Source organism: Hypanus sabinus, chromosome 14 (genome assembly GCF_030144855.1).
Source record: "Hypanus sabinus isolate sHypSab1 chromosome 14, sHypSab1.hap1, whole genome shotgun sequence".
NCBI lineage: Eukaryota > Metazoa > Chordata > Chondrichthyes > Myliobatiformes > Dasyatidae > Hypanus > Hypanus sabinus.
In genome coordinates, this window is record NC_082719.1 from 52780621 (window position 1) to 52794079 (window position 13459).

A 13459-nucleotide genomic window follows, 5' to 3' on the forward strand; every position below is an offset into this window, starting at 1 on the left:
AAGACAATCAACACCACTTTGTCTTTGATATTGATGTGCTGAAGAATATCAACGTACCCCTGTGTAATCTCACCACTATCCATGTACTTCTGTGTAATACCCACGCGAAATACTCATTTAGGACCTTGACCATATCTGGCTATTGTTACTTAGCAAAAAGTTTGAGTACCACCAGTCAGTTTATGTTACTTTAAATGGAAACTGTTGAATTTCATAAATTGGAAACATCATTATCCATCTACAGTGCCTATTAAAGTATTCATTCACCCGCCCCCCCCCCCCCCAGAAGTTTTCATGTTTTCTTGTTTTGCAGCATTGAATCACAGTGGATTTAATTTGGCTTTTCTTTTTACACTGATCTAAAGGAAAAGACTCTTTCGTGTCAAAGTGAAAACTGGTCTCTTCAAAGTGTTCTAAGTTACAGATATAAAGCACAAAATTGATTGCTTAAGTATTCACCCCCCTTTAATATGACACACCAAGTCATCACTGGTGCAGCCAATTGGTTTAGGAAGTCACATAATTGGTTTTAGGAGATCTGCTTTTGGAGACCTAAGTGCAGTCAAGGTGTTACTATTGATTGTAGTAAAAATACTATCTGGAAGGTCCAACTGCTGGTGAGTCAGTAATCTGGCAAAAACTACACCATGAAGACAAAAGAACACTCCAAGCAACTCTGAAAAGATTATTGAAAAGCACAAGTCAGGAGATGGATACAAGATAATCTCCCAAGTCACTGAACATCCCTTAGAGTACAGTTAAGTCAATCATCAAAAGAAAAGAATATGGCACAGTTGTAACTCTGTCTAGAGCAGGCTGTCCTCAAAAACTGAGGGACTGTAAGAAGGGGACTAGTGAAGAAGGCCACCAAGAGACCGATGACAGCTCTGGGGGAGCTACAAACTTCAGTGACTAAGATGGGAGGGACTGCACATACAACAACTGTTGACCGGGTGCTTTACCAGTCGCAGCTTTATAGGAGAGTGGCAAAGAGAGAACCACTGTAGGGGGAAAAAATCTCACATAAATTCTTGGCTAGAGTTTGCCAGAAGGCATGTGGGAGGCTCTGGAGTCAGCTGAAAGAAGGTTCTATGGTCTGATGAAACCAAATTTAAGCTTTTTGATCATCAGTAAACGATATGTTTGGCGTAAGCCAAACAATGCACCTTGTCAAAAACCCATCGTCCCTACCATGAGGCATCATGCTGCATCATGCTGTGGGGTTACTTCACTGCTACAGGTCCTGGAAGGCTTGTGAAGATACAGGGTAAAATGAATGCAGCAAAATACAGGGAAATCCTGGAGGGAAACCTGATGCAGTCTGCGAGAGAACTGTGACTTGGGAGAAGATTTGTTTTCTGTAATGACCCCAAGCATAAAGCCGAAGCTACACAGGAATGGCTTAAAAACAACAAAGTTAATATCCTGGAGTGACCAAGTCAAGAGTCCAGACCTCAATCCAACTGAGAATTTGTGGCTGGACTTGAAAAGAGCTGTTCACTTATGATCCCCATGCAATCTGACAGAGTTTGAGTAGTTTTATAAAGAAGGATGGGAGAAAAATTGCAGTGTCCAGATGTGCAAAGCTTATACATACCTGTCCACACAGACTCAAGGCTGTAGTTGCTGCAAAAGGTGCATCTGCTAAGTACTGACTTGAAGGGGGTGAATACTTATTCAATCAGTTACTTTGTGTTTTATGTTTGTAAGTACTTAGATCACTTTGTAGAGATGTTTTCACTTTGACGTGAAAGAGTCTTTTTCTGTTGACCAGTGTCAAAAATGCCAAATTAAATCCACTGTGATTCAATGTTGTAAAACGATAAAACATGAAATCTTCCAAGGGGGATGAATACTTTTAATAGGCACTGTATATCCTGTATGATAAAAATGTAAGTATTTTCTTTGAGAAAATTCAGTAAAGAATGTTGAATTAACAAGTGCGCAGTATATTGTGAGAATTCTTTAGCCCTAATTTAAACTATACTTTCTGTCCAAAAGCTATGGTGTAACACCTGTAAATCTCAATATCAAGTCTTCAAGTAGACTTTACGGATCAGGTAAGAAACCTTTTATGTTTTTCGTGATTTGTCTGCTTCAGCCCAAGACACAAGGACAGGGTGGCAAATGTCCTTCATTCCTATTCTGTACGACTTAGTGGAGATGTACATAACATCACTTTTCCTTCTCCATTTCTTACTTGTGACCTTTTTGCAAAATTAAATGATACTCTACATTCTAAATGGAAATTTGTAGTTCAAGTAAACATTTAAGTTTTGAACCTGAAGCTCCATCAGAATACCCTTTTTTAAAGTTTAATTGGCATTTGTAAAACAATAACTTTGAGTTCTGTGGGTCTTGAGTGTAATCATAAAGTAATTAAGAACATTTGGAGTCAGAATAACTTAAAAGGCCATCAATGCATCTGCCAGTATGTTAGAAGGAAAACTACTTTCAACAAAATATTATATCATAGAATACTTTCAAAAAAGAGGACCTATTACATGATTGAAACTTAATGCAGTAGGCAGGAGTAGTAGTATTGGTACTAGACATCCCTTGTCCATGACTATAGCAAGAGTCTGCCAACTGTCAGATTTTAGTGATTTTTGACCTGAAAGTAAATTGGTAACTGGATTTTATTAATTTGTCTATATGTAAATTGCTTGACTTTTTCACAATGACTTCAAATATTGTGAGTATCATTAACCATTGTGTGCTGTCATTTGTTGAACCATTGGCTAACTTTATGAATTATACAACTCTGAAAGTAGGTCAAAGTGAGCAGGTATTATAGTTTTGGCTTTTTTTCTGGAACACTGACCATCTGTTCGATACATGTTTTAGGCTCAGATACATCCTTAGATTGTTTGTACATGAGACTAATGGCAGCATGCTCAGTTTTCATAGGGAAATGAACAATCCACAAATGCTGAAAGTCTTAAGCAACATACATAAAATGCTGGAAAAACTCAGCATGTAAGGCAGCATACACGGAGGGAAGTAAACAGTCGCTTTCTTGACCTGAATGATTGACTGTTTATTCCCTTCTGTTGATTCTGCCTGCCTTGCTAAGTTCCTCTGGGGACGGGTGGGGTGTGTTACTGTGAGATATGGTTTTGTTTTCAATAGATAGTAAAACTGTGATATTAATCTTTGTCTGCTGGCATTCAATATCTTTGATACTTAATAAGGTCACCAACTTAACTTCAAGTCAAGTCAACTTTTATTGTCATTTCGACCGTAACTGCTGGTACAGTGCATAGTAAAAATGAGACAACATTTTTGAGGACCATGGTGTTACATGACACAGTACAAAAACTACACTGAACTATGTAATAATAAAAAAAAACAACACAGAAAGCTACACTAGACTACAGACCTACACTGGACTGCATAAAGTGCACAAAAACAGTGCAGGCATTACAATGAATAATAAACAGGACAGTAGGACTTGTGGATATGTCTGTAAGTTAGTTTTTGAATAAATTGTTCTAAATTTGTTCTCAATTGCAAAAGTTTTACCAAATGAGTAGTTCAATGTTAGAAATGTCAGAGTTCAAATTTTTTAAATTTTGTGTTGTATCATGGAAATTATTTTTGTTAGCTGCTAATCCTGAATTTTTACTTTCTAGGAACAAAAGCTGGGAAAGGAGTTGACCTTGATGCACCTGGTGATATTAATGGGATCCCAACATTAGAAATAGACTTGGATTCTTTTGAAGATAAACCTTGGAGAAAACCAGGTATAATGTATTCTGTTAGCAAGTGACCCTCTCAGTAATTGGCTATTTAAATCTAATTTTTAATTTGAAAGCTATTTCTATGCTTTTGTTAACTATGTCTTGTTTCTATATCCTATTTGGAAAAATTTCTTAAGAAATTCCTGAAATCTTTAAAAAAAAGTTAATTGTCTAATGTAATGACCACTCTGTATCTTTAGCTCAGAAAATTGGTGAGTATGGGAGAAAAATAATAATAGGATAATCAGGCATCATCTTGGCTTTGGGTTTTCTTATGCATTTTCGCTCTTCTCTATTTAAGGTGCTGATCTTTCTGATTACTTCAACTATGGCTTCAATGAGGAGACCTGGAAAGCCTACTGTGAGAAACAAAAACGTCTAAGAATGGGTCTTGAACCTCTTCCTCTTGCTTCAGCTACGAACAGAATTACAGTAAGCAGTGAAATGTTAGAATTGTTGTCTACAATGTGGCAGTGCATTTCGCAAATTAATGATTTACATTTAAACACATTCAAAATTCTAATCAAATTTATTAGCAAAGTACATATGTCACCTCATACAACCCTAAAGTTCATTTCCTTGCGGGCATTCACATTAAATACAAGAAACACAATAGAATCAATGAAAGACTGCACCCAACAGTCTTTCAAACAACAGACATACAACCAATGTGCAAAAAGCAATAAACTCTCGAAATCCAAAAGAAGAGAAAAAATGATATTAAATAATAAGCATTTAATATCGAGAACATGAGATCAGAGTCCATGAAAGTGAGTCCAGAAGGTGTGGAAACAATTTAGTTATGGGGCGTGTGAAATTATCCCCTCTGGTTCAAGAGCCTGATGGCTGAGTTTAGTAACTGTTCCTGAACTTGGTGGTGTGAGTCCTGAGGCTTCTTCCCAATGCCAGCAGCAAGAAGAGAGCATGGCCTGAATGGTGGGGGTCCTTGATGATCGATGCTGTTTTCTGGCAACAATGCTGCATGCAAAAGTTTGGGCACACCTGGTCAAAATTTTTGTTACTGTGAATAGCTAAGCAAGTAAAAGATGACCTGATTTCCAAAAGGCATAAAGTTAAGTATGACACATTTCTTTAATATTTTAAGCAAGATTACTTTTTTATTTCCATCTTTTACAGTTTCAAAATAACAAAAAAGGAAAAGGGCCCAAAGCAAAAGTTTGGGCACCCTGCATGGTCAGTACTTAGTAACACCCACTTTGGCAAGTATCACAGCTTGTAAGTTCTTTCTGTAGCCAGCTGAGAGTCTTTCAATTCTTGTTCGGGAGATTTTGACCCATTCTTCCTTGCAGAAAGCTTCTAATTCTGTGAGATTCTTGGGCCGTCTTGCATGCACTGCTCTTTTGAGGTCTATCCACAGATTTTCGATGATGTTTAGGTCGGGGGACCGTGAGGGCCATGGCAAAACCTTCAGCTAGTGCCTCTTGAGGTAGTCCATTGTGGATTTTGAGGTGTGTTTAGGATCATTATCCTGTTGTAGAAGCTGTCCTCTTTTCATCTTCAGCTTTTTTTATAGATGGTGTGATGTTTGCTTCCAGAATTTGCTGGTATTTAATTGAATTCATTCTTCCCTTACCGGTGAAATGCTCCCTGTGCCACTGGCTGCAACACAAGCCCAAAGGATGATCGATCCACCCCTGTGCTTAACAGTTGAAGAGGTGTTTTTTCATGAAATCTTACACCCTTTTTTCTCCAAATATTTTTTTCTCCTTTACTCATTGCAACCAAAAAGTTCTATTTTAACTTCATCAGTCCACAGGACTTGTTTCCAAAATGCATCAGGCTTGTTTAGATGTTCCTTTGCAAACTTCTGATGCTGAATTTTGTGGTGAGGATGCAGGAAAGGTTTTCTTCTGATGATTCTTCCATGAAGGTCATACTTGTGCAGGTGTCGCTACACAGTAGAACAGTGCACCACCGCTCCAGAGTCTGCTAAATCTTCCTGAAGGTCTTTTGCAGTCAAACAGGGGGTTTTGATTTGCCTTTCTAGCAATCCTACGAGCAGTTCTCTCGGAAAGTTTTTTTGGTCTTCCAGACCTCAACTTGACCTCCACCATTCCTGTTAACTGCCATTTCTTAATTACATTATGAACTGAGGAAACGGCTACCTGAAAATGCTTTGCTATCTTCTTATAGCCTTCTCCTGCTTTGTGGGCATCATTTATTTTAATTTTCAGAGTGTTAGGCAGCTGCTTAGAGGAGCCCGTGGCTGCTGATTGTTGTGACAAGTTTTGAGGAGTCAGGGTATTTATAAAGCTTTGAAATTTGCATCACCTGGCCTTTCTAACGATGACTGTAAACAAACCATAGCCCTAACAAGCTAATTAAGGTCTGAGATCTTGGTAAAAGCTTTTTGAGAGCTCAAATCTCTTGGGGTGCCCAAACTTTTGCATGGTGGTCTTTTTTTTACACTCTAAAATTATACAATACAAAAATAATACACTAATCTTAAATGCTGAAAGGAATGTTTCATCTTTAACTTTATGAATTTTGGAGGTCAGTTCATCTTCTACTCACTTAACTATTCACAGTAACAGAAATTTTGACTGGGGTGCCCAAACTTTTCCATGCCACTGTAGATGTGCTCAGTGGTAGGGAGGGCTTTCCCCATGATGGACTGGGCCATGTTCTATTTTTTTGTAGGGTTTTCCATTCAAGGGCATTGGTGTTCCCATACCAGGCCATGAAGCAACTAGTCAATGTACCTCTCCATAATACATCTATAGAAGTTTGTCAAAAGTTTTAGATGTCATGCTGAATCTTCACTAACTTCTAAGGAAGTAGAGGGGCTGCCATGCTTTCTTTGTAATGACACGTGCTCGACCCAGGACAGGTCCTCTGAAATAACAACACTGAAGAATTTGAAGTTCCTGGTGCTCTACAGCTCTGATCCCCTGATGAGTACTGGTTCATAGACCAATGGTTTCCTTTTGCTGACGTTGAGAGAGATGTTGTATCACCACTCAGCCAGATTTTCAGTCTACCATCTATATAGTTATTCATCACCAACTTTGATTCAGCCAATACCAGTTGTGTCATCAGCAAACTCAAATATTGCATTGGAGCTGTGCTTAGCCTCCCAGTCATGGGTATAAAATGAGAAGAGCAGGGAGCTGAGCACACAACCATGTGCAACTGTACTGATGGAGATTGTGGAGGTGATGTTGCCAATCTGTACTGACTGGGATCTGCAAGTAAGGAAATCGAGAATCCAGTTGCACAAGGAGGTATTAATGCCTAGGTCTTGAAGCTTATTGAGTAGTTTTCAGCGGATGAAAGTATGGTATGCTGAGCTGTAGTCAATTGTGATGTATGCATCTTCACTGTCCAGACGTTCCAGGGTTGAGTGAAGGGCCAGTGAGATAACATCTGCTGTGGACCTGTAGGCAAATTGAAGCTGATCCAAGTCACTTCTCAGACAGGAGTTGATATACTTAATCATGGACTTCTCAAAACATTTCATCATAGTGGATGTAACTGCTACTGGTGAGAGACATTGAGGCAGGTTACCATGTTCTTCTTAGGCACCACTATAATTGAGGTCTGCTGGAAGACACTGGGTACCTCACACTGCTGAAACGAGGTTATAGATATCGGTTAGCATTCCAGCCATTTGATCAGCACAGGTTTTTAGTACTTGGCCAGGTACTCATCTGGGTACCTGTGAGATCGCAGGAGTTGTGGGAGTTCGTGAAGGTTCCTCTATGTTTTAACGGTCAAAGTGAACATAAAAGGTATTGCGCTCTTCTGAGTGCGAGGCCTTGGCATTTCACTTTGCAGGAGATGATAGCAGTCAAGCCCTGCCACAGCTGCCGAAGATCCTTCAGTGATTCAAGATTAGTCTGGAACTGCCACTTCGTACGTGAGGTGGCTTTCGGCAGATTGTACTTGAACCTCTTGTATTTTACTCGGTTGCTAGATCTGAATGTCACTGATCTAGCCTTCAGCAGATTGCAGATCTCAGGGTTCATTCAGGGCTTCTGGTTGAGAAAACTCTGAATGATTTGTGGAGATACACTTGTCTGACTATTTTTATAAATTCTGTGATAACTGCGGTGTATTTGTTTAGATCCCCGATGAGCCCTTGAACACAACCCAGTCTACAAACTCAAATGGTGGCCCCTCGTCTGCCTCCTGCAACCACCTCTTTGTCACCCTTACTTCTGGAGTCTTGCTCTTTTAGCCTCTGCCTATATGCAGGTAGGAAGAGAAGTGATCAGATTTCCTGAAATGCAGTCAAGGCATGGAACTGTAGGCATTCCTTATTTTAGTATAACAGTAGTTAAGTATGTCAGGCCCCCTGATGCTGCGCGCAGTGTATCGATAATTGAGCAGGGATTTACATAGAAACATAGAAAACCTACAGCGCAATACAGGACCCTACAGGCTGTGCCGAACATGTACTTACTTTGGAAATTATCTAGGGTTACCCATAGCCCTCTATTTTTCTAAGCTCCATGTACCTATCCAGCAGCCTCTTAAAAGACCCCTTTATATCTGCCTCTACACATTCACCACTCTTTGCGCAAAAGAAAATTGACCCCTGACATCTCCTCTGTACCTACTTCTGAGCATAGTAAAACTGTGCCCTCTCATGTTAGCCATTTCAGCCCTGGGAAAAAGCCTCTGACTATCCACACAATCCATGCTTCTCGTTATCTTATACACCTCTTATCATGTCATCTTTCATCCTCCGTTGCTCCAAGGAGAAAAGACCGAGTTCACTTAACCTGTTCTCGTAAGGTATGCTCCCCAATCCAGGCAACATCCTTGTAAATTTCCTCTACACCCTTTCTATAGTTTCCACATCCTTCCTGTAGTGAGGTGACCTGAACTGAGCACAGTACTCCAAGTGGGGTCTGACCAGGGTCCTATATAGCTGTAACACTACCTCTCAGCTCTTGAACTTCTTCATCCGTGGTTGATGAAAGCCAATACATCATCAGCCACCTTAACCACAATGTCCTATGGACTTGGACTCCAAGATCCCTATGATACTCCACACTGCCAAGAGTCTTACCAAAAATACTATATTCTGCCATTATATTTGACCTATCAAAATGAACCACCTCACACTTATCTAGGTTGAACTCCATCTGCCACTTCTCAGCCCAGTTTTGCATCCTATTGATGTCCCGCTGTAACCTCTGGCAGCCCTCCACACTCTCCACTATTCAAAGAAGTCTATTTGAAGTTCATGACAATGATTTGAAAGGCATTAGGGTAGGCAGTTTCTTGTTTGCTGATGGTGACACTCAGTACCTCAAGTACCTACTTAACATTGGCTCTTGGCAGTATGTAAACTGGTCAGGATTACTGTGGTGAATTCGCTTAATGAGTAGAGCAGTTGGCACGTAATCATTAGATGTTCTAGTTCAGGGGAGCAAGAGTGCAACAAGACCACTGCGTCCGCACACCTACAAAGAGTTTATAATGAAACACAGACGACCTGCACACCCCCCCACCTTTTGCCTTCTCCAAATCAGTCTGGTCCATTTGGTGTATCGAGAAGCCCTCTGGTCTGATCACCAAATGCAGTGTGTCTGGAATGATCTCTGTCTCTGAGACAGAGAATGCTGCAATTCCTCTTCTCCCTTTGATAGAGCAATCTTGCCTTTAGGTCCTCGGTCTTGTTCTCCACTGTACATTTGCTAACAAGATGCTGAATGGAGGATCTGGCTTGGTTCTCCCCTCCTCCTTCTCTCCCTTAGCCATGGTGATGTACCCTTCTCTCTCTTGAAGGTGCTGTACCTGTGTGCTTGAGAGTTGAATCCACTGAGTCCTTTAGAAGATTTTGAAATTGGTAGTTGATTATGACAGTTTAACAGTACATTAATTAAGGGGAGATTACTGACTACAGATTGCAGTGAGAATAGTTCAGAAAAAAGTATATTCAGAAGTTTTATAAGCTGCCCCCAACATATCACAGTGGTTTACCAGTGGCATCTTGAAGCAGCTATCCTTGTTCTACTGTACTCCACTTCTGTTGACAAGCTTCCAATGCTGGTATTCCAAATAGATTGTGACAGATTTGTACCACAACATTTTTCTGTTATTTCTGCGCACTACTTGATGTTGCTTGTTAACAAAACCTGTCCATCTTTGGTTGAAGCTCTTAATTGACACTCAATTCACAGCTTCCGGAGGGAGAGATTTCCATATTTCTTTGCGTTTATGTTTTTAAAAAAAACACTTCCTGATTTGACAGTGACCCAGCACTATATTTCAACTTGTGATCCATTATTTTGGGCATCTTCACTTGGGTTTTTTTTTCCTTTTATTTATCCTGTGAAGTATTTTAAATTCTTCAGCATTTGTCATATTCCTCCTTATTTTTATTTATATAATTGAAGGAATATAGACCTACTGTATGCTAACCTACAAAATAAATGCTTAAAATTCAGCACTATTTAACTATTAAATAGGTATAATATTTAAATATAAACTGATTGTCATTCTAGGGAAAACCTTCTGAGTGCATCGTTTACCCTAAATTAACTCACATGGGTTCTGATGAAGATTCTGGAACTGAAGCACAATCTCCTCACTTGGGTCTTCTGACTGCTTAGAGATAAAGACCATTATTTGATTAGCTTTAGAGCACCAGCTTTAGCAATAATGGACATGACCTAAATTTCTTTCCTCTTTTTCTATCCTTTTTTTCCCTCACCATAAAAGGAAACAACCTTTCATATCTGCAAAGGTTGACTTCATACTTCTTTATTTTGAACTTTATGTGTTAACGTTTAACTACTTAGTCTTTATTGTCCCATTCTCTTGCTTTAATTTTCAATCTTTAACCTCAATTTACTTTAATTAACCTTCTGTCATTCACTTTTTTGGATCTGTTCCTTGATCTAAGTCATTACTTTCATCTCCAGTATGTTACAAGTCTTTGGAACACAGTATTGATCTTGCCATAACTTTCTCTTTCTCCCCATCCTGTCTTCTAGTTCAAGTAATAGCAACCTGGTTTACAAGGCTAATTTGAAACTTCAGCAAAATTTTACAAGAATTTTCCTTAAGTTCTTATGAACTACACCGTGTACAATGAAGGTCACTGAATAACTGTGCACAATTAAAAATATACAACCATTTGATCTGTTCATGATTGTCCAAGTGTGCAGAATATGAATGTTAAAAAATCAATCAACTGATTTGTAATGGGAATAGAATCCAAGGTTTCAGCCGTAAGGAGTAAAATTGATAGTGTGTAATTGCCTCAGTTCTTTCTCTTCTCAGGTAATGGAAGATTTTTTTCTTCCAAAGTTTAATTTTCTGTGTCTTGGCATCTTAATAGTTCAGCTAATATATTTTCTACTGCTCCCTCAACTTTTTTTTTATTTGGTAATGGAACCATGCTGTCCTGTAGGTATCTGCTTTCTCCTTTTATTCAACAAGCCATTTTTTATTGCCCTTTAGTTTTGAAAGAACTTCTTTCTCAAAATCTAAAACTTTCCTCTTGTAATTTTAACTTATTTTGCGTAAGTGTTTTTCATGTTTTAAATATATTAGATTGTGCAAAATGGAAAACAGGTAAAGGAAATGGAAGGAAACATATCCGATGTTTTGGAAGAGTTGAAATTATGTTTTAATTTTCTTACAGTATGATTTTTCAGAAATTTAAAACTTCCTAAGTGCTCAAATCACTCAAATGCCTGGAATTTGGCTTTATGATTTAAACTTGTGCTCTTCTAATAGCACTAGATGTCTGTTCTTGTCTGAAATTAATTTTGATTTAAATCTGATCTTCTCTGAGCATTCATGGAATAGTAAGTGTTTGTCGAAAAATTCTTTGGTCATTGATTAACTTAGTTTTAGTATAACAGAAGTCACGTTGGCACAGATTTTCCTGTTACTACAAGTGGAAAATATGTTTTTGTATTATTGAAATTTTTTTTCAGGTACAGCAGGGTAGAACTGGAAATCCTGAGAAAGAACCAGAGATACCACCCCCCAAGATGGATTTCCCTTCTCCTCCAAATCGTTTCAGAGCAGGACCTCCACCCAACAGGTTTGAAAATAAACAAAAGCAGATCCACAGAAACTTTCCATTTCTTCTGGAAGTTTTTGCTGGTTTTGCCACATTTAAATAGAACTGTGAAATTTTGGCTCCAAAGCCAACAGTCATAGGCAGGTCTCTAGAACGGTGATTGCCTCGGAGGGAAAGTGTGAAGTTAGACAGGGTGATAGGAGTCTCGATTATGAGAGGGACAGACAGTAGTTTTTGGGAGGTGAAGAGATGTCAGGATGGTGTGTTACCTCTGGGATGCCTGGGTAAAGTAGCTGCTGCAGAAAAATATTGGGGGAGGGGGAATTGAGGGATGAACAGCCTGAGGTTGTTGTACAAGTTGGTACAAATGACATGTATGCATGAAATTTTAATTTACTAATGTCACTGTTTTACGTTTGTTGCCTCTAGCTTAATCTACAACCTGTTTTTCAGAAGGCTGTCTGGCTCCATAGAGGTTATTGGAGGCCAATTAATAACCATTGCTCGTGTGGAAGGACGACGTCGTGACAGGAGTGGAGCAGAAGAAAATGCCATCCAGGTTTGTCCTGTTATCTCATGATTTATATAAGATACTATATAATTGTTGCTTTAAACAGTTTGCTGTTTTCTAAAATGGTTATTTTGCATTTGTGGATGGTGGCAATTCTTAGTGATTTGATTTACAAGAAGTTCACCTATAAATTCTTTTTATATAAATCAAACTTCCATATTATTTTGATAATGCTTGAACTCTTTAACTCCTTCCACTTAAATATTTCCATTCAAATCTGTAGTTACAGATGGCATTAAGTGTTGTATCTGACAGGCAAGATTTAATATTTCTTGGAAATGTCTGAAGTAGAACTTAATGTTCACAGTTCTTGAAGTGCCCTAGTTTTACTTCAATTTTCTCCGTTATAACTTATCAGGAAGCCTCTTGAAATTCCTGTTATCAGTGTTTTCAGCAAAACAAATTTTATTGAAACCAGAGGATATAAATCTGCATTAAGCAAACTGAAGGCATGAGGCTTGAGTTGCCTATGATAGATTAAAATTACTGACAGTGAACCAATAAAAACTAATTTGTAATGAATTAATTCATAAGTTACAAACACCTGTACACCATTTTTAAGGGAAAGTAAACATGAAAAGTGGTCTATCCCTGGCTATGAGAAGTTGACAATAATATTTGATAATGGGAAGAGGCTTGTAATTTTGCGAAAAAAAGTTGGTAATAAGCATAGGAATTGATTTTTTTAAAATCCAATATAGACTGACTAAAATTTATTTAAGAGGAGAGAAAGTGGAATGCAATGTACAAATGTGGAAAAGAAAAGCGGATTTTAAAATCTTCTCTGAACATTTAAGAAAGGAGAAGATGAGCAATAGTTATTGTGGGTACCTTGCAGACCGAAACAGAAAAAAATATGTGAGAAAATGGAAATGGTAGAGAAATAAACAACTACGAGGGGTGATTGATAGGTTTGTGGCCTAAGGTAGAAGGTGTCAATTTTAGAAAACCTAGCACATTTATTTTTCTACATAGTCCTTTCCTACATTTACATATTTAATCCAGCAGTCGTGGAGCATACGGATCTTGGACCTCCAGAAGGTGTCCACACCAGAGGTGATTGATAAGTTCTTGGCCTAAGGTAGAAGGAGACAGACAGTGTAACGTATTCAGGCAACAATAAATATATGAGAT

General features: G+C 38.6%; 1 protein-coding gene across 3 annotated transcripts in view; it reads left to right on the forward strand.

Moving 5' to 3' along the window:
* The window catches only part of fip1l1a (FIP1 like 1a (S. cerevisiae)), an 81184-nt gene that overhangs the window by 12414 nt on the left and 55311 nt on the right, over positions 1–13459 (forward strand). For 2 of the 3 annotated variants that reach the window (XM_059989206.1, XM_059989204.1), the window contains exons 5-9: positions 2002–2060; positions 3636–3746; positions 4045–4175; positions 11666–11775; positions 12208–12313. In XM_059989206.1, coding sequence (XP_059845189.1) covers positions 2002–2060; positions 3636–3746; positions 4045–4175; positions 11666–11775; positions 12208–12313 — 517 coding nt within the window. The remainder of the gene's footprint in view (positions 1–2001; positions 2061–3635; positions 3747–4044; positions 4176–11665; positions 11776–12207; positions 12314–13459) is intronic. The other variant, XM_059989205.1, reaches the window with a different exon arrangement.